This window comes from Mauremys mutica, chromosome 13 (assembly GCF_020497125.1).
Source record: "Mauremys mutica isolate MM-2020 ecotype Southern chromosome 13, ASM2049712v1, whole genome shotgun sequence".
Taxonomy (NCBI): Eukaryota; Metazoa; Chordata; order Testudines; family Geoemydidae; genus Mauremys; species Mauremys mutica.
Genome location: NC_059084.1, coordinates 46,540,828 through 46,558,211, shown reverse-complemented (window position 1 = coordinate 46,558,211; position 17,384 = coordinate 46,540,828). Strand labels below are relative to the sequence as shown.

General features: G+C 62.8%; 1 protein-coding gene across 2 annotated transcripts; it reads right to left on the bottom strand.

The window, feature by feature from the left end:
* Positions 1-1,390: 1,390 nt before the first annotated feature.
* On the bottom strand, positions 1,391-17,245 carry JPH4 (junctophilin 4). 2 transcript variants are annotated; one of them, XM_044985557.1, is made up of 7 exons: positions 17,061-17,245; positions 16,703-16,843; positions 13,624-15,609; positions 9,706-10,498; positions 7,205-7,323; positions 6,366-6,913; positions 1,391-2,928 (listed from the first exon to the last, which is right to left on the bottom strand). In XM_044985557.1, exons 3-7 carry the CDS (start codon positions 14,000-14,002, stop codon positions 2,848-2,850), a joined length of 1,920 nt encoding a protein of 639 aa, XP_044841492.1. In that variant the 5' UTR covers positions 14,003-15,609; positions 16,703-16,843; positions 17,061-17,245; the 3' UTR covers positions 1,391-2,847. The 2 variants fall into 2 exon arrangements, with proteins under 2 accessions (XP_044841492.1, XP_044841491.1); XM_044985556.1 differs by having other exon boundaries at positions 16,707-16,843.
* Positions 17,246-17,384: the final 139 nt, after the last annotated feature.

Sequence of the window (17,384 nt, the reverse complement as noted above, 5' to 3'; positions counted from 1 at the left end):
CGTCGTGCCCTGCTGCCTAACCACCACGCTGCCAGCCCTGCCCCTTCAATTGCCAGCGTCGGGAGTCCTGCCGTGTCACCTTCCCTCTAGGCCAGTCCCAGCCCCTGGCGTGGCGGGGACCAGCTGGGCAACGGGAGTCCCTGAACCACAGACGGGCTGAAGAGCCCTGGAAACGGGGCGTTTTTCACTTCCGTGGTTTGCTCGAGGGGCTGATTTCTCTGCCCCTGGGGGCCGCGTGGTTGTAATTAGCGTGGGGGGGGGTTAGAGCAGGGAGTGGGGCTGGAAGCCAGGACCCCTGGGTTCTCTCCCCGGCTCTGGGAGGGGAGTGGGGTCCGGTGGTTGGAGGGTGGGGGAGGCGCTGGGAGCCAGGACTCCTGGGTTCTCTCCCCGGCTCTGGGAGGGGAGTGGGGTCCGGTGGTTGGAGGGTGGGGGAGGTGCTGGGAGCCAGGACTCCTGGGTTCTCTCCCCGGCTCTGGGAGGGGAGTGGGGTCCGGTGGTTGGAGGGTGGGGGAGGCGCTGGGAGCCAGGACTCCTGGGTTCTCTCCCCAGCTCTGGGAGGGGAGTGGGGTCCGGTGGTTGGAGGGTGGGGGAGGCGCTGGGAGCCAGGACTCCTGGGTTCTCTCCCCGGCTCTGGGAGGGGAGTGGGGTCCGGTGGTTGGAGGGTGGGGGAGGCGCTGGAAGCCAGGACCCCTGGGTTCTCTCCCCAGCTCTGGGAGGGGAGTGGGGTCCAGTGGTTGGAGGGTGGGGGAGGCGCTGGGAGCCAGGACTCCTGGGTTCTCTCCCCGGCTCTGGGAGGGGAGTGGGGTCCGGTGGTTGGAGGGTGGGGGAGGGGCTGGGAGCCCGGACTCCTGGGTTCTCTCCCCAGCCTGGGGGGGAGGGGTCTCTTTAAGACCATAGAGACACTCAGGAGTCCTCCAGTCTCCTCCCAGAGCGGCCTCTCACTCCCTCGCACCCGCTCTATCTTGCACTCGTTGGTCGGAGCCTCTCTGGGAAGCGCCGTCTCTATGGTGAGCGGCGGCCGCTCTGGGCTGTGAAACCATAGAGCGCGCGCAGAGCTCCGCCCCGCCCCGCTCCGCCCCGCCCCGCCCGCGCGGCGGGAGGGACCCAGGCGTCCGGGGCAGCCGGTCACCCACGAGCGGGGAGCCCCGCCCCCAGCGGCAATGCGGGCCGGTGCCGGGGGCCCGGACTCCTGGGTTCTCTGCCCGGCCCCGGGAGGGGAGCGGGAGCCCGGACTCCTGGGTTCTCTGCCCGGCCCCGGGAGGGGAGCGGGAGCCCGGACTCCTGGGTTCTCTGCCCGGCCCCGGGAGGGGAGCCGGGGCTGGTGCCGGGAACCCGGGGTGCCCGGACTCCTGGGTTCCCAACACGAAAGAAGAGGATGTCAGTCCATTTTCCCTTTTTTTATTAATATATTTTTATTAAATTTCTGGTTTGTTTAAATCTGCAAGACTTTTGTTTTCAATCCCAAAGACACGATATAAGAAATATCCAGTGGAAAAGGCAATCGGGGGCGGGGGCGGCGGAGCGAGGGAGGAGAAAGCCAGCAGGGAGGGAGGTAGAAAACTGGAGTCGATTATACACATTCCCAATACACTGAGCATCCTCATGCATTTTCCGGGGGACTGAGAGGGAGATTCCTGCCAGGGGGTGCCCCCAAAGGGCCCCCCAACTTCCTAACCCTGCCCTGGGTGATCGGAGGGGATGTATCCCCCACAACTGTACAGCCCCCCTCTAAGTCAACACGTATCTTGGGGTATCATTGCGTTCCCCTCCCGTGGTCAGGCAGGACTATCCAGCCTCCCTCATTGCCCTAAATCGTGTCTCCCTGCCTTCCAGAAGGTGGGACTTCTTGTTTTGCACCCGCCGATCTCTGCAAAAAGGCGGGACTTCCTGCTTTGCTCCCTTTAGGAGTCTTTTCCACCCTCCAGAAGGCAGAACTTCCTCTATTGCACATCATGTCCCTTTAAAAAGGTGGGACTTCCTGTTCCACCACTCTGACGAGTATCCTCTACCCTGCCGAGGGTGGAACTTCCTGTATTGCACCGTCACATCCCTACAAAAGGCAGGACTCCCCATTTCACCCCTTAGGGGAGTGTTCCCTACCCACTGCTTTTATTGCACCATCACATCCCTGCAAAAGGCGGGACTTCCTGTGTTAAATGCTTGGGGTGGTTCTCCTGAAGGAGGCACTTCCCCACCCTCCAGTAGATGGTGTTCCACACCATGAGGTCCCTGCTAAGCCCTCTAGGAGGCAGGACTTCCTGTCTGACCCCTTTAGAACCATCCTTCCAAAGGCGGGACTTCCTCTTTTGCCCCACTAGGTGTAGCAGCTGCCCTCAACAGCCTCGCACCAGGACTGAGCTCCCCAGTCACCCCCCCAATGACAGAATCACCCCCTTCGCCCCCTTTTTAATGTTTTAACTAGTTATTTCATTCAGACGCAGCGAGAAGAGTTAAAAAAGCAGAAATAAAAGTTCGCCATTTTTGTTTGGTTTTGGAGGGGCGGGGCGAGCACACCCCCTGCTGGGATTCCCCCCCACTCCCAGCCCTGGGATCCCCCATCCCCGATTTACTGAACCCCAAAAGAAGGAGTGCATTAAGGGGAAAGGAACCCCAAATTTCAAATGGGGGGGGGGTGTCGTGGTCTCAGACAGAGAGAAAGAGAAATCTGCTAGAAAGAGCCCTTCATATGTAAACAATCTAGAGAGAGAAGGAAGGGGGCAGAGCGGGACGGAGGAATGAACGACACAGACCGACAAAGAATGAGAGAGAGAGAGGGAATGAGTGACAGGTGGGGTGGGGGAAGGGGCAGAGGGAGAGGTCTGGTGGGGAGCCGCCCCCCACCCCGTCTCAGGTGAGAAGCAGAGAGAACAGGTGAGCCAGGCAGATGTCAATCAACACGACGGCCAGAACCACCAATGGGTGAGCTCCCTGCAAGGGAAAAGGGAGGGGTGAGACACGCCCCCCCGACACCCCTCCTTACCCTCTCCCCAAACACCCCCTTCCCCCATAACCCTACCCCAGCCGACGCCACAGCCCCCCATACACCTCCCAACTCCCCAGCCTCAACCCCCCACCGCAAACACACCCACAACTTCCCACCCCACATCCCCCACCCTCCACGTGACTCCCAGCCCCCCGCCCCACTCCCCTCCCAGAGCCAGGGAGAGACCCCAGGAGTCCTGGCCCTCTGCCCCCCCCTCAAACCCCCTAGAGCCCCTTCCCTCCCAGAGCCGGGGAGAGAACCCAGGAGTCCTGGCCCTCTGCACCCCCCCCCCACTCAAACCCCCTAAAGCCCCTTCCCTCCTAGAGCTGGGGAGAGAACCCAGGAGTCCTGGCCCTCTGCACCCCCCCACTCAACCCCCTAGAGCCCCTTCCCTCCTAGACCTGGGGAGAGAACCCAGGAGTCCTGGCCCTCTGCACCCCCCCACTCAACCCCCTAGAGCCCCTTCCCTCCTAGGGCTGGGGAGAGACCCCAGAAGTCCTGGCCCTCTGCCCCCCCTCAAACCCCCTAGAGCCCCTTCCCTCCCAGAGCTGGGGAGAGAACCCAGGAGTCCTGGCCCTCTGCCCCCCCCCCTCAAACCCCCTAGAGCCCCTTCCCTCCCAGAGCTGGGGAGAGACCCCAGGAGTCCTGGCCCTCTGCACCCCCCTCAAACCCCCTAGAGCCCCTTCCCTCCTAGAGCTGGGGAGAGAACCCAGGAGTCCTGGCCCTCTGCGCCCCCACCTCAAACCCCCTAGATCCCCTTCCCTCCCAGAGCTGGGGAGAGAACCCAGGAGTCCTGGCCCTCTGCTCCCACCAGTCAAACCCCCTAGAGCCCCTTCCCTCCCAGAGCTGGGGAGAGAACCCGGGAGTCCTGGTCCTCTGCACCCCCCCCTCAAACGCCCTAGAGCCCCTTCCCTCCCAGAGCTGGGGAGAGAACCCGGGAGTCCTGGCCCTCTGCACCCCCCCACTCAAACCCCCTAGAGCCCCTTCCCTCCCAGAGCTGGGGAGAGAACCCAGGAGTCCTGGCCCTCTGCACCCCCCCCCTCATACCCCCTAGAGCCCCTTCCCTCCTAGAGCTGGGGAGAGACCCCAGGAGTCCTGGCCCTCTGCGCCCCCACCTCAAACCCCCTAGAGCCCCTTCCCTCCCAGAGCTGGGGAGAGACCCCAGGAGTCCTGGCCCTCTGCCCCCCCCTCAAACCCCCTAGAGCCCCTTCCCTCCTAGAGCTGGGGAGAGAACCCAGGAGTCCTGGCCCTCTGCCCCCCCCCTCAAACCCCCTAGAGCCCCTTCCCTCCCAGAGCTGGGGAGAGACCCCAGGAGTCCTGGCCCTCTGCCCCCCCCTCAAACCCCCTAGAGCCCCTTCCCTCCTAGAGCCGGGGAGAGAACCCAGGAGTCCTGGCCCTCTGCCCCCACCCCTCAACCCCCCTAGAGCCCCTTCCCTCCCAGAGCTGGGGAGAGAACCCGGGAGTCCTGGCCCTCTGCCCCCCCCCTCAAACCCCCTAGAGCCCCTTCCCTCCCAGAGCTGGGGAGAGACCCCAGGAGTCCTGGCCCTCTGCCCCCCCCCTCAACCCCCCTAGAGCCCCTTCCCTCCAAGAGCTGGGGAGAGACCCCAGGAGTCCTGGCCCTCTGCCCCCCCCCTCAAACCCCCTAGAGCCCCTTCCCTCCCAGAGCTGGGGAGAGACCCCAGGAGTCCTGGCCCTCTGCCCCCCCTCAAACCCCCTAGAGCCCCTTCCCTCCGAGAGCTGGGGAGAAAACCCAGGAGTCCTGGCCCTCTGCCCCCCCCCTCAAACCCCCTAGAGCCCCTTCCCTCCCAGAGCTGGGGAGAGACCCCAGGAGTCCTGGCCCTCTGCCCCCCCCCTCAAACCCCCTAGAGCCCCTTCCCTCCTAGAGCTGGGGAGAGAACCCAGGAGTCCTGGCCCTCTGCCCCCGCCCCTCAAATCCCCTAGAGCCCCTTCCCTCCCAGAGCCGGGGAGAGAACCCAGGAGTCCTGGCTCCCAGCCCCACACCCTCTAAGTGACCAGACCAGCATCCCCCTCCCCACCGCCAGTTCCTCCCAGCACCCCCCACTGCGGCTGTGCTGGGCGGGGCTGAGATGCTGCAGTGGGGCGGGAGGGATGCTGGATGGAGGATGCAGTTGCTATGAGACAGGAGCCAGGACACCAGCCAATCCCGAGGAGCGTCATCAGCTGGGCCCTGCCCACAACCCCCCTCCCAGCTCGGGGACGGGAGTGGGGGCTGGTGGTTTGGGGGGAGGGGCTAGGAGCCAGGACTCCTGGGTTCTCTCCCAGCTCGGGGACAGGAGTGAGGGCTGGTGGTTTGGGGGGAGGGGCTAGGAGCCAGGACTCCTGGGTTGTCTCCCAGCTCCAGGACGGGAGTGGGGGCTGGTGGTTTGGGGGGAGGGGCTAGGAGCCAGGACTCCTGGGTTCTCTCCCAGCTCGGGGACGGGAGTGGGGGCTGGTGGTTTGGGGGGAGGGGCTAGGAGCCAGGACTCCTGGGTTCTCTCCCAATTCCGGGACGGGAGTGAGGGCTGGTGGTTTGGGGGGAGGGGCTAGGAGCCAGGACTCCTGGGTTGTCTCCCAGCTCCAGGACGGGAGTGGGGGCTGGTGGTTTGGGGGGAGGGGCCAGGGCCACCCAGAGGATTCCGGGGGCCTGGGGTCTTCGGCGGCGGGGGGCCCTTCTGTTCCGGGACCCGCCGCCGAAGTGCCCCGAAGACCCACGGCAGGGCCCCCCCCCCTGCTGCCGAATTACCGCCGAAGCGGGACCTGCCGCCGAAGTGCAGCCTGGTCTTCAGCGGTAATTCGGCGGGGGGGCCCCACCGCGGGTCTTCGGGGCACTTCGGCGGCGGGTCTCTGAACTGAAGGGCCCCCCGCTGCCGAATTACCGCCGAAGACCGAGCTGAACTTCGGCGGCGGGTCCCGCTTCGGCGGTAATTCACCAGTGGGGGGTCCTTTCGCCCCGGAGCGGAAGAACCCCCCCCGCCGGTGAAGACCGGGAGCGTAAGAAGCTCCTGGGCCCGGCCCCGCGAGAGTTTTCCGGGCCCCCCGGAGCGAGTGAAGGACCCCGCTCCAGGGGCCCCGAAAAACTCTCGTGGGGGCCCCTGCTGGGCCCGGGGCCTGGGGCAAATTGCCCCTCTTGCCCCCCACTCTGGGTGGCCCTGGGAGGGGCTAGGAGCCAGGACTCCTGGGTTCTCTCCCAGCTCAGGGACGGGAGTGGGGGCTGGTGGTTTGGGGGAGGGGCTAGGAGCCAGGACTCCTGGGTTCTCTCCCAGCTCGGGGATGGGAGTGGGGGCTGGTGGTTTGGGGGGAGGGGCTAGGAGCCAGGACTCCTGGGTTCTCTCCCAGTTCTGGGAAGGGGGGGAAGAAGGGGGTGCCCCTTTGCCCCTCTTACCTGTCTCACGGCTGCTCCTGTCTCCTTCTCACCCTGAGCCGCAGCCCCCACCCCCAAAGGCAGCTTGTCAGCCCCCAGTCCAGAGTGCCCCAGGGGTCCTGCCACCTCTGGCCCCGCCTGGGGCTCCCCAATATCCAGCTGGGGGAGCTCTTCCTCGTAGTCCTCCTCTTCCTCCTCTTCCTCCTGGAGGCTTCCAGAGCTGCCGCTGCGGGGGGTGCCCACCAGGGGGCGCCCTGCCTCCCCCTCCTCCTCATCCCCCTCCCACAGTCCCTTGGGTGGGAACCCCGGTGTCCGGGCAGGGAACCTCCGGCACCCCCACTCATCCTCAGGGTCTGATGCATCTGCAGGGGGCACTCGAGGGGGTCCCCCGTTCTCCAGAGGGTGCCAAGTCCGGCGGGAGTCCCCCCTCCAGGGCTGCAGCGGAGTGGGGGGGTAGCTGGGGTCTGGGGTCACATCGGATGGGGTGACCCCATTTTCGTAGACCCCCGGGCTGTCATATTCTAACAGGTCCGTGTCGGTGCCTTCGGAGTCCAGGCGGGGCCGTGGCTCTGGGTTTTGGGGGGCAGAGAGAAAAGGGGGGTGATAGCATCCCACAGGGTTCAATGCCCCCCACAAATTCAGCCCCCCCACACTGTCAGGAGAATCCAGGTTTGGGGGTGCAGGGATGTGGGGGGTCAGGAATTGGGAGGCAGAGACAAAATGGGTGCTGTGGGGTGAGAAAAGGGATTCAAAATCACCCCCATACAAGCGTGGGGAGCGGTGGATGCCCCTTCCTCAACCCGGCACCCCTCTACAGAGGGAGAGCTGGGCCAGAGGGCTGCCCCACCCCCCAAACTCACCAGGGTCGTCCAGGATGGGCTGAAGATCCTGGGCCAGGATCTTGGCCACTCGAGCCGCCTCCATGGCCTTCTCGGCGGAGGCCAGCGCAGCCGTGGCCTTCAGCCGGGCATCGGCCGCCCTGGGGAGAGGGCAGGGTGGGTCTCTGTGGGGTGGGGCCTCCCTGGGGTCAGCGCTGGGCCCTCCCCCACCCAAGCCTGCCCACCTCTCCTGCACCCATCCCCAGTGCAACCAACCAAGCCCCCAGCCTAACCCTCAGCACCTACCACCCATCCCCATCCGTCCTACCCCACAGCCCCCATCCCCTGCCGTCGCCCCCCTTGCAGCCACCCACCCAGCCCCCACCCTGCGCCCCGGCACCTGTTCCCACCCATAGTTACTGATCACACCCCCTGGCCCCCAGGAATCACCCCGACCCAGCGCCCAGCCCCCACCTTGCCCCTGCACTTCACCCAACCCCCAACGCCCTCCCCCCTCCATGCCAGGGGAAGTGCCCTTCCCCCCCCAGCAGCCTCTCCCCCCACCCCATGCCCAGTGGATGCTGCTGCTCCGCTGTTTCCACAGCAACTGCCAGCCAATTGCTGTTGCCATCAGCCAGTTGCCTAGGAGACCAGGCAGCCTCTGCTAGGCCCTTGCACACACTCCATGTAACCCGTCTTCCCCACCCCCAGCCCCCAACCATGCCCTGGCTGGGGACGGCAACATGGGGGGGGGAGGGCAGGGAATGGGGGGGGAAAGAAAGAAAGAAAGAGACAAAACGAGACACAAAACGAGACAGAAAACGAGACACAAAACGAGACAGCCAGCGAAAGAAATAATTAACGAAAAGCAGCAGAGAAGGCGCGTGCCAGAGGAAAGGAGAGAAAAGCAAACTCCAGCCAGACAGAGAGGAGCCATCATCGCTGTTTGTTGGCCGAGCCAACGTCTCAATTCCAGTGCTGGGCAAGGACACACGTTCTGGCAGCCAAGTCCATCCACCCACCTGCTTTCCCTATGCCAGCTAGAAACCCAATGGTCCCCAAGAAAGCACCTCAGTATGGTCAAGTTTGGGCGGTAGGGCCCTCCCCTCCACCACCCCAGTCTCAGCAAGGCCTCCACACCAATCACCCAGCCTCTCCTCCGTCCAGGCCAACTGGACAACTTTCAAGATGACTGCCCCAACTGGGGTAACTTGAACCAATGTTCAAATGGCTGTCCCAACTGGGGTCGTTAGAACCAACTTTCAAGGTGACCGTCCCAACTGGGGTCATTAGAACCAACTTTCAAGGTGACCGTCCCAACTGGGGTCGTTAGAACCAACTTTCAAGGTGACCGTCCCAACTGGAGCCATTAGAACCAACTTTCAAGGTGACCGTCCCAACTTGGGACATTAGAACCAACTTTCAGGGCGGCTACTCTTGACTCACCCTAATGCAGGGTGAACTCCCGCTTCCTAGTAGGGGTGGGACTTCTTCTGCAGCCCCTCAGCTGGCCACGGGGACCTCCCAGTTCATTTGCCTACTGGGACTCCATCGTTAATTAGTTCCCATCCAGCCCCTGTTGCACCCATGCAAGCCCGCAGGGAGGGTGGTTGACAAAATAATGTGCCTCTGGGAGAATGGACAAGTTGGTGTTCCATGGTCATTTCAACCAGCTTTCAAGATGGCTGCTTAGTTGGGGAGGTCACTTGAGTCAACTTTAAAATAGCTGCCCAGCTGAGGGTGGTCTGAACCTGATTTCAAGATGGCTACCCCAGTTGAGGGTCACTTGATCCAACTTTCAAGATGGCTACCCAGTTGGGTTGGCTTGGGGGTGTCACTTAACCCAGGTTTCAAGATGTCTACCCACTCGGGGGGTCACTTGAGCCAACTTTCAAGATGGCTGCCAGTGACTCCCTCGTGACCTCTCCCCATCGTGGTTTGAGGTCCCCCTTCCCAGGCAGGAAGTGAAGGTTCAGGAAGGAGGGAAAATGGCACCTGGGGAAGGGGTTGTGGGACAAGAGGCCCCTCCATGTGGATGGAGGAGTTATGGCTTTGGGTCCACTGAGGCCTACAAGGCCTATCTGAAGCCTGGGCCTTGCCTAGATTTGTGGCCAGGAGAAAAGGCAGTGTTCTGGGGTGTTTTTCAGAGGTGAATCCCAGGACCCAGAGGGGGCTCCCTGCCCAAGCCCCTGAAGCCCAACTCAAACCCCAGTGCCACTGCAGGCCCCAGAGAGTGTAACAGGGTGTGTTATTTAGACACACATCCACTGCCCCCCAACCACACCCACACACACCCACACACCCATTCCTCTACATCTCCCCTCCCCTCTGCACCCACTCCCCTCCTACATCCCCAATCGCCTGTCCCCCTTTCCCCCCAAAACCCACCCCATGCTCTGCCTCCACATCCCCCACTCCTCCATGTACCCCATTCTCCTCAGCCCCGTATGTCCCCACCCCACATTCCCCTCCACAGTCCCTCTCCCCCCACACTCCCCCACCCCACCCCACAGCCCGCCAGCGGCCCCCGTCTGCCAGCTGACCTGGTGGCCGCCATCTCCTGCTTCTGCCTGGCCAGGCTGACGGCCCTGCGGGCCATCTCCACCGCCCGGTCCACCTTCTCCTTCACCTTGCTGCGCCGGAGCGGGATGAGGTTCTTCACCTTGCCGCTCACCAGGCGGTTGAGCTTGTACTTGCCCTCTTCCTTGGTGCCGTCGGGGTAGGTGCTGCGCCCGTAGCCGTGCCGCCGGTTCCCCAGCCACTCGCCTTCGTAGCGCAGCCCGTTGGAGCGCCGGCTGACCCCGTAGCCGCTGCGCCGGTCGGCACGCCACTCCCCGGCGTACACCTCGGTGGAGGAGCCCTCGATGGCCAACCGCGACGGCATCTCGGGGGGTTCGGTCTCGGCGTAGCTCAGGGTGGTGGCTTCGCTCCCGGTCGAGCTCACCCCGGCTTCACTCTTCAGCGAGCCCCGCTTGCTGCCCAGAGAGGCTTTGGACTCGGCCCGGCGCACCCGCAGGCCGCTCAGCAGCAGGGAGCGCCGGAAGAAGAAGCCTCCCGTCTTCTTCTTGGCCCCCTTGGGGAAGTCCGGGTCACCGGGGAAGGCCAGCACGAAGCCGCCCCGGGAGCCCGAGGCCGGGCTGTCCCCCGGGAGCAGCGGCGGGGGCAGGGGAGGGGGAGGGAGCGGAGCAGGGGGCACACCGGGGTCGGGGTCGCTGCGGAGTGATTCCAGCGAGGTGCGACGCAGGGAGCACACCAAGGCAGCCTGGCGGTAGGGGACGCTCTGGCGAACACCATAACCGTGCCGCTTCCCGGATTGCCACTGACCCTGGTAGGTGCCTGCAAAGGAGGGCATGGGGGTTAGAGGGCTGGGGGATGGAAATTGGGCAGACAAAGGGAGGAAGTGAATGTGGAAGTAGAGGGAGGGAGGGTGGAACCGCAGGGATAGAGGGGTGGGTGATGGACCTGGGTGGATGGAGGGAGGGTGGAACCACAGGGATAAAGAGGTGGGTGATGGACCTGGGTGGATGGATGGAGGGAGGGAGGGTGGAACTGCAGGGATAGAGGGGTGGGTGATGGACCTGGGTGGATGGATGGATGGAAGGGAGGAGGAAGGGTGGAACCAAAGGGATAGAGGGATGGGTGGCACGTGGATGGATGGAGAGTGGAACCGCAGGGATAGAGTGGTGGATGATGGACCTGGGTGGATGGATGGATGGAGGGAGGGTGCAACCGCAGGGATAGAGGGATAGGTGGCAGGTGGAGGGAGGGAGGGAGGGTGGAACCACAGAGATAGAGGGGTGGGTGATGGACCTGGGTGGATGGATGGAGTGAGGGAGGATGGAACCGCAGGGATAGAGGGATAGGTGGCAGGTGGATGGAGGGAGGGACGGTGGAACCGCAGGGATAGAGGGATGGATGGCAGGTGGATGGATGGAGGGACGGTGGAACCGCAGGGTTAGAGGGGTGGGTGGCAGGTGGATGGATGGAGGGAGGGTGGAACCGCAGGGATAGAGGGGTGGGTGATGGACCTGGGTGGATGGATGGAGGGAGGGAGGGTGCAACCGCAGGGATAGAGGGATAGGTGGCAGGTGGAGGGAGGGAGGGAGGGTGGAACCACAGAGATAGAGGGGTGGGTGATGGACCTGGGTGGATGGATGGAGTGAGGGAGGATGGAACCGCAGGGATAGAGGGATAGGTGGCAGGTGGATGGAGGGAGGGACGGTGGAACCGCAGGGATAGAGGGATGGATGGCAGGTGGATGGATGGAGGGACGGTGGAACCGCAGGGTTAGAGGGGTGGGTGGCAGGTGGATGGATGGAGGGAGGGTGGAACCGCAGGGATAGAGGGGTGGGTGATGGACCTGGGTGGATGGATGGAGGGAGGGAGGGTGCAACCGCAGGGATAGAGGGATAGGTGGCAGGTGGATGGAGGGAGGGACGGTGGAACCGCAGGGATAGAGGGATGGATGGCAGGTGGATGGATGGAGGGACGGTGGAACCGCAGGGTTAGAGGGGTGGGTGGCAGATGGATGGATGGAGGGAGGGTGGAACCGCAGGGATAGAGGGGTGGGTGATGGACCTGGGTGGATGGATGGAGGAAGGGAGGGAAGGAGGGAGGGTGGAACCGCAGGGATAGAGGGGTGGGTGGCAGGTGGATGGATGGAGGGACGGTGGAACCGCAGGGATAGAGGGGTGGGTGATGGACCTGGGTGGATGGATGGAGGGAGGGCGGGAGGGAGAGTGGAACCACAGGGATAGAGGGGTGGGTGGCAGGTGGATGGAGGGAGGGAGCGAGGGAGGGTGGAACCACAGGGATAAAAGGGTGGGTGATGGACCTGGGTGGATGGAGGGAGGGCAGGCGGGAGGGTGGAACCGCAGGGATAGAGGGGTGGGTGATGGACCTGGGTGGATGGATGGAGGGAGGGTGGAAACACAGGGATAAAGAGGTGGGTGATGGACCTGGGTGGATGGAGGGAGGGAGGGAATGAGGGAGGGTGGAACCGCAGGGATAGAAGGATGGGTGGCAGGTGGATGGAGGAAGGGAGGGAAGGAGGGAGGGTGGAACCGCAGGGATAGAGGGGTGGATGGCAGGTGCAGGGATAGAGGGGTGGGTGATGGACCTGGGTGGATGGAGGGAGGGAGGGAGGGTGGAACCGCAGGGATAGAGGGGTGGGTGATGGACCTGGGTGGATGGATGGAGGGAGGGAGGGTGGAACCGCAGGGATAGAGGGGTGGGTGATGGACAGGGGTGGATGGATGGAGGGAGGGAGGGAAGGAGGGAGGGTGGAACCGCAGGGATAGAGGGGTGGGGGATGGACCTGGGTGGATGGATCGAGGGAGGGAGGGAAGGAGGGAGGGTGGAACCGCAGGGATAGAGGGGTGGGTGATGGACCTGGGTGGATGGAGGGAGGGAGAGAGGGTGGAACCGCAGGGATAGAGGGGTGGGTGATGGACTGGGTGGATGGATGGATGGAGGGAGGGTGGAACCGCAGGGATAGAGGGATACGTGGCAGATGGATGGATGGAGGGAGGGAGGGTGGAACCGCAGGGATAGAGGGGTGGGTGATGGACCTGGGTGGATGGAGGGATGGATGGAGGGTGGAACCGCAGGGATAGAGGGGTGGGTGATGGACCTGGGTGGATGGAGGGAGGGAGGGAGGGAGGGAGGTACGGCAGGGATAGAGGGGTCGGTGATGGACCTGGGTGGATGGATGGAGGGAGGGAGGGTGGAACCGCAGGGATAGAGGGGTGGGTGATGGACCTGGGTGGATGGAGGGAGGGAGGGAGGGAGGGTGGAACCGCAGGGATAGAGGGGTGGGTGATGGACCTGGGTGGATGGATGGAGGGAGGGAGGGTGGAACCGCAGGGATAGAGGGGTGGGTGATGGACCTGGGTGGATGGAGGGACGGAGGGAGGGAGGGAAGGAGGGAGGGTGGAACCGCAGGGATAGAGGGATAGGTGGTAGGTGGATGGATGGATGGAGGGTGGAACCGCAGGGATAGAGGGGTGGGTGATGGACCTGGGTGGATGGATGGAGGGAGGGAGGGTGGAACCGCAGGGATAGAGGGGTGGGTGATGGACCTGGGTGGATGGATGGATGGAGAGTGGAACCGCAGGGATAGAGGGGTGGGTGGCAGGTGGATGGATGGAATGAGGGTGGAACCGCAGGGATAGAGGGGTGGGTGATGGACCTGGGTGGATGGATGGAGGGAGGGAGGGTGGAACCGCAGGGATAGAGGGGTGGCTGGCTGGCGGATGGATGGAGGGATGAATGCGGATGCAGCGATGGCCTGCAGAACAGGGCAGGAGAGTGGATGGTGGTGGGCCTGTGTACAGATGTGGTTGGATGGAGGGAGCGTGAAGCTGGGCAGATGGAGGGCCCGCACGTCTGGCCAGACAGACAGATCCCCCCTTCCCCTCTCTCCCGCCCCCACCCCGGAGCTGGCACCCGGCCGCCCTCACCTCCGTCGGCGTAGGTTTCGGCGCCGTAGCCATCCTGCAGCCCGTCCCTCCACATGCCCTCGTAGGTGACTCCGGAGTGGCTCTCCCAGACGCCGGCCCGGCCCTTCAGCCCGTGGCTCCACTCCCCCTTGTAACACCACTTGCTCTTGCGCTCCACGCCCAGCCCTTCCCGCTTGCCCTGGCTCCAATGGCCCTGGTAGGTGTTGCCGCTGGGCCAGGTGTAGACGCCCAGAGACTCGAACCCGCGCCGCCACTGCCCACTGTACTCGCCCTGGGCCCCAGGGCCGGTGCAGACCCCGTACCCGTGCGCCCGGCCCTCCTGCCAGTCACCCACGTAGCAGCCGCCATCGTCAAAGTCGAACCTGCCCCCGTGGGACATGCATGTAATGAGGCCCCGCCTCTCCCGGCGCCGGCTACCCACAGGACCCTGCGCTCATCGCCGGGGCCGGCCCCACCGCGCGGGGCTGGCGGTAGGTGGCAGGATCACGGTGCCATCTGGAGCAGCAACTTCCACTCCTCCAACAGGTGGACAATGGGACCAACAGTCGTATGTCAGTCCTGGAGTTCTTCCCCTACAGCTGGAGTGAGGTCCCAGACTTCGCCACCTACAGGCAGGGCAACAGTCGCACGCCACTCCTGAGTCCTGGCCCTGACAGTCGTAGGGAGATCCCCGGCTTCGCTGTCTACGGTCAAGTGTAGCTACAGGTGTACGAAGAACCAGTTCTCCTCCTACAGGTGGACAGTGGAGCTACAGCAGTGTGCCACTCCTGGAGTTCTCCACCTACAGGCACATGGTGGTGGGGGAGAGGGGAGTGTTTACAGTCAGAGCAACCTCTGAGTTCTCTGGCTACAGATGTGTACTTCAGCTCCAGTCATACACAAATCCCAGACATCTCCACCTACAGCCATTCAATGGAGATACAGTTATACAGACATCCTGGAGTTGTCCCCTACAGGCGCACGGCAGTGGTACAAAAGTCCAGACTTCTCCACCTACAGGTGTAAAGTGGGGGTCAGTCATACAGCAGTCCCAGACATCTTTGGCTACAGGCGTATGGTTGCTTCCACACCTACAGGAATCTGGCTATGGCTGTATGGTGCCCTACAGTAAGACTACAGCCTGTAATTCTGTAGCTACTGGGCTATGGAGGCTGTCTGATTACACCCGTGTGTGGCTCCTGGAGTTCCCTGGTCACAGATGTAGTATAGTCCTGGACTCCATGTGTTACAGGCAGACAGTGGCCTCCAAATCAGCAATGACTTGGTTCTGGCTCTGCACTGCCATGCTGTGACCTGGGAGTCTCTGTATTTTACAGGCAGATGGGGGCTGGGAGTTCTCTGGCTACAGGTGTGCAACAGTCCTTGATTTCTCCAGCTACAGGCATACAGTAAGTCCAGGGGTCTTTTGTGACAGGTGAGTCCTATGTTCTGTAACTACAGGTGTAGAGTGGTCCTGGAGTTCTTGGCTACAGGTGTACAGCCATCCCAGGGTTCTCTGGCTACAGGCATACAGCGGTCCTGGAGTTCTCCAGCTACAGGCGTACAGCGGTCCTGGAGTTCTCCAGCGACAGTCATACAATGGTTCTGGAGTTCTCCAGCTACAGGCGTGCAGCGGTCCTGGAGTTCTCTGGTGACAGGTATATAGCAGGGACTGTATTTCTCCAGCTACAGGCAGAGAGTGGTTGGTTCTCTGGCTACAGGCAGATAAAGCCCTCTAGACTTACAGCCACCTGGTTATGACTGTGCTGCCAGGCTTGGAATTCTTGGTGTTCTACAGCCCAGGAGTTCCCCAGCTACAGGTATAGTGTCCAACAGGCGTAGAGCAGGCCTTGGGAATCTCTCGCTACAGGTGTCGGGATGTGCTCCCGGTCCCCTGACTCAGAGAGGCGCCAGGTGTTCCCAGGAAGCAAACGAGCTGCTGGGGGTGTGGAGCGGAGCCGGGGGGCCAGGGAGGGCTCCCAACAGTGGCCTCATGATGTGGGGTACCTACAACGAAAGAGGGTGAGAGAGTGGCTGGCCGAGAGAGGGAGGGACAACCAGACCCCCAACTTAGAGAAACAGACAGCCTGAAAAATATCCCCAACACACACACAGACAAGGGGCAGGTCCCATCCCCTCCAGCAGGGGGCAGCAGGGACTAGATAGATAGATAGATAGATAGATAGATAGATAGATAGATAGATAGATAGATAGATAGATAGATGATGGGTGGATGGGGATGGATAGATGGATGGATGGATGATGGGTGGATGGGGATAGATAGACGGATAGATGGATGGGGATGGATAGACGGATAGATGGATGGATGATGGGTGGATGGGGATGGATAGATGGGTGAATGGATGATGGGTGGATGGGGATGGATAGATGGGTGGATGGATGGACGGATAGATGGATGATGGGTGGATGGGGATAGATAGACGGATAGATGGATGGATGATGGGTGGATGGGGATGGATAGATGGGTGAATGGATGATGGGTGGATGGGGATGGATAGATGGGTGGATGGATGATGGGTGGATGGGGATAGATAGACGGATAGATGGATGGATGATGGGTGGATGGGGATGGATAGATGGGTGGATGGATGATGGGTGGATGGGGATAGATAGATGGATAGATGGATGGATGATGGGTGGATGGGGATGGATAGATGGGTGGATGGATGATGGGTGGATGGGGATAGATAGACGGATAGATGGATGGATGATGGGTGGATGGGGATGGATAGATGGGTGGATGGATGATGGGTGGATGGGGATAGATAGACGGATAGATGGGTGGATGGGGATGGATAGATGGGTGGATGGATGATGGGTGGATGGGGATGGATAGATGGGTGGATGGATGGACGGATAGATGATGGGTGGATGGGGATAGATAGACGGATAGATGGGTGGATGGGGATGGATAGATGGGTGGATGGATGATGGGTGGATGGGGATAGATAGACGGATAGATGGATGGATGATGGGTGGATGGGGATGGATACATGGGTGGATGGATGATGGGTGGATGGGGATAGATAGACGGATAGATGGATGGATGATGGGTGGATGGGGATGGATAGATACTCACTCACTCTGTATTTATTCCGAGAGGCAGAGAAGAAGCAGGAAGCGGCTCCATGCGGCCAGGAAAGAGGGAGGTAGAACAGCCCAGCTAGAGAGCCGGGCACACCCAAGGCGGCGCTGCGCGGGGAGGAATCTCGTCCATGCTCTGGAGGCGAAAGAAGGGAGCGTGAAAGGAGGGTTGAGTGGGGCTGAGAGGAGGAATGGGGGGATCAGGGGCGGAGGAATGGGGGGGTCAGGGCCGGAGGAATGGGGGGGGGGAGGGAGCTGAACCAGCTCAGAGGGGGAGTGAATCGGGGGGAATTTCCAGCTGGAGGGGGAAGATCTCGGGGTGCGGGTGCGGGGAGGGGGCCGGGAAAGCGAACCTGAGCCGGGAGCCCGGAGCCCGGAGCCGGGAGCGCAGGGATCCCCCGGCGGGCGGAGAACCGGCCGCTGCCGGAGGGGGAGAGACGCTCTCCCGGGAGCGGAGCCGGGCGAGGGCTGGAGGGAAGGTGGAAGGCGGCGGCGGCGGAGTGTGTGAGCGGGGGGGGGCTCCCGACAACACAGCCCCCCCTTGCGGGAACGGGGGAAACGTAACGGGGGGCGGGATTCCAGTTACGTCCCGCCCCTTTTCAACCCGCAATAGACCCCCCCCTGCCCCGCCCCCCTTACAGCCCCCCCGCTCTGTCCCCTCCCCGCCCCCCTTACAG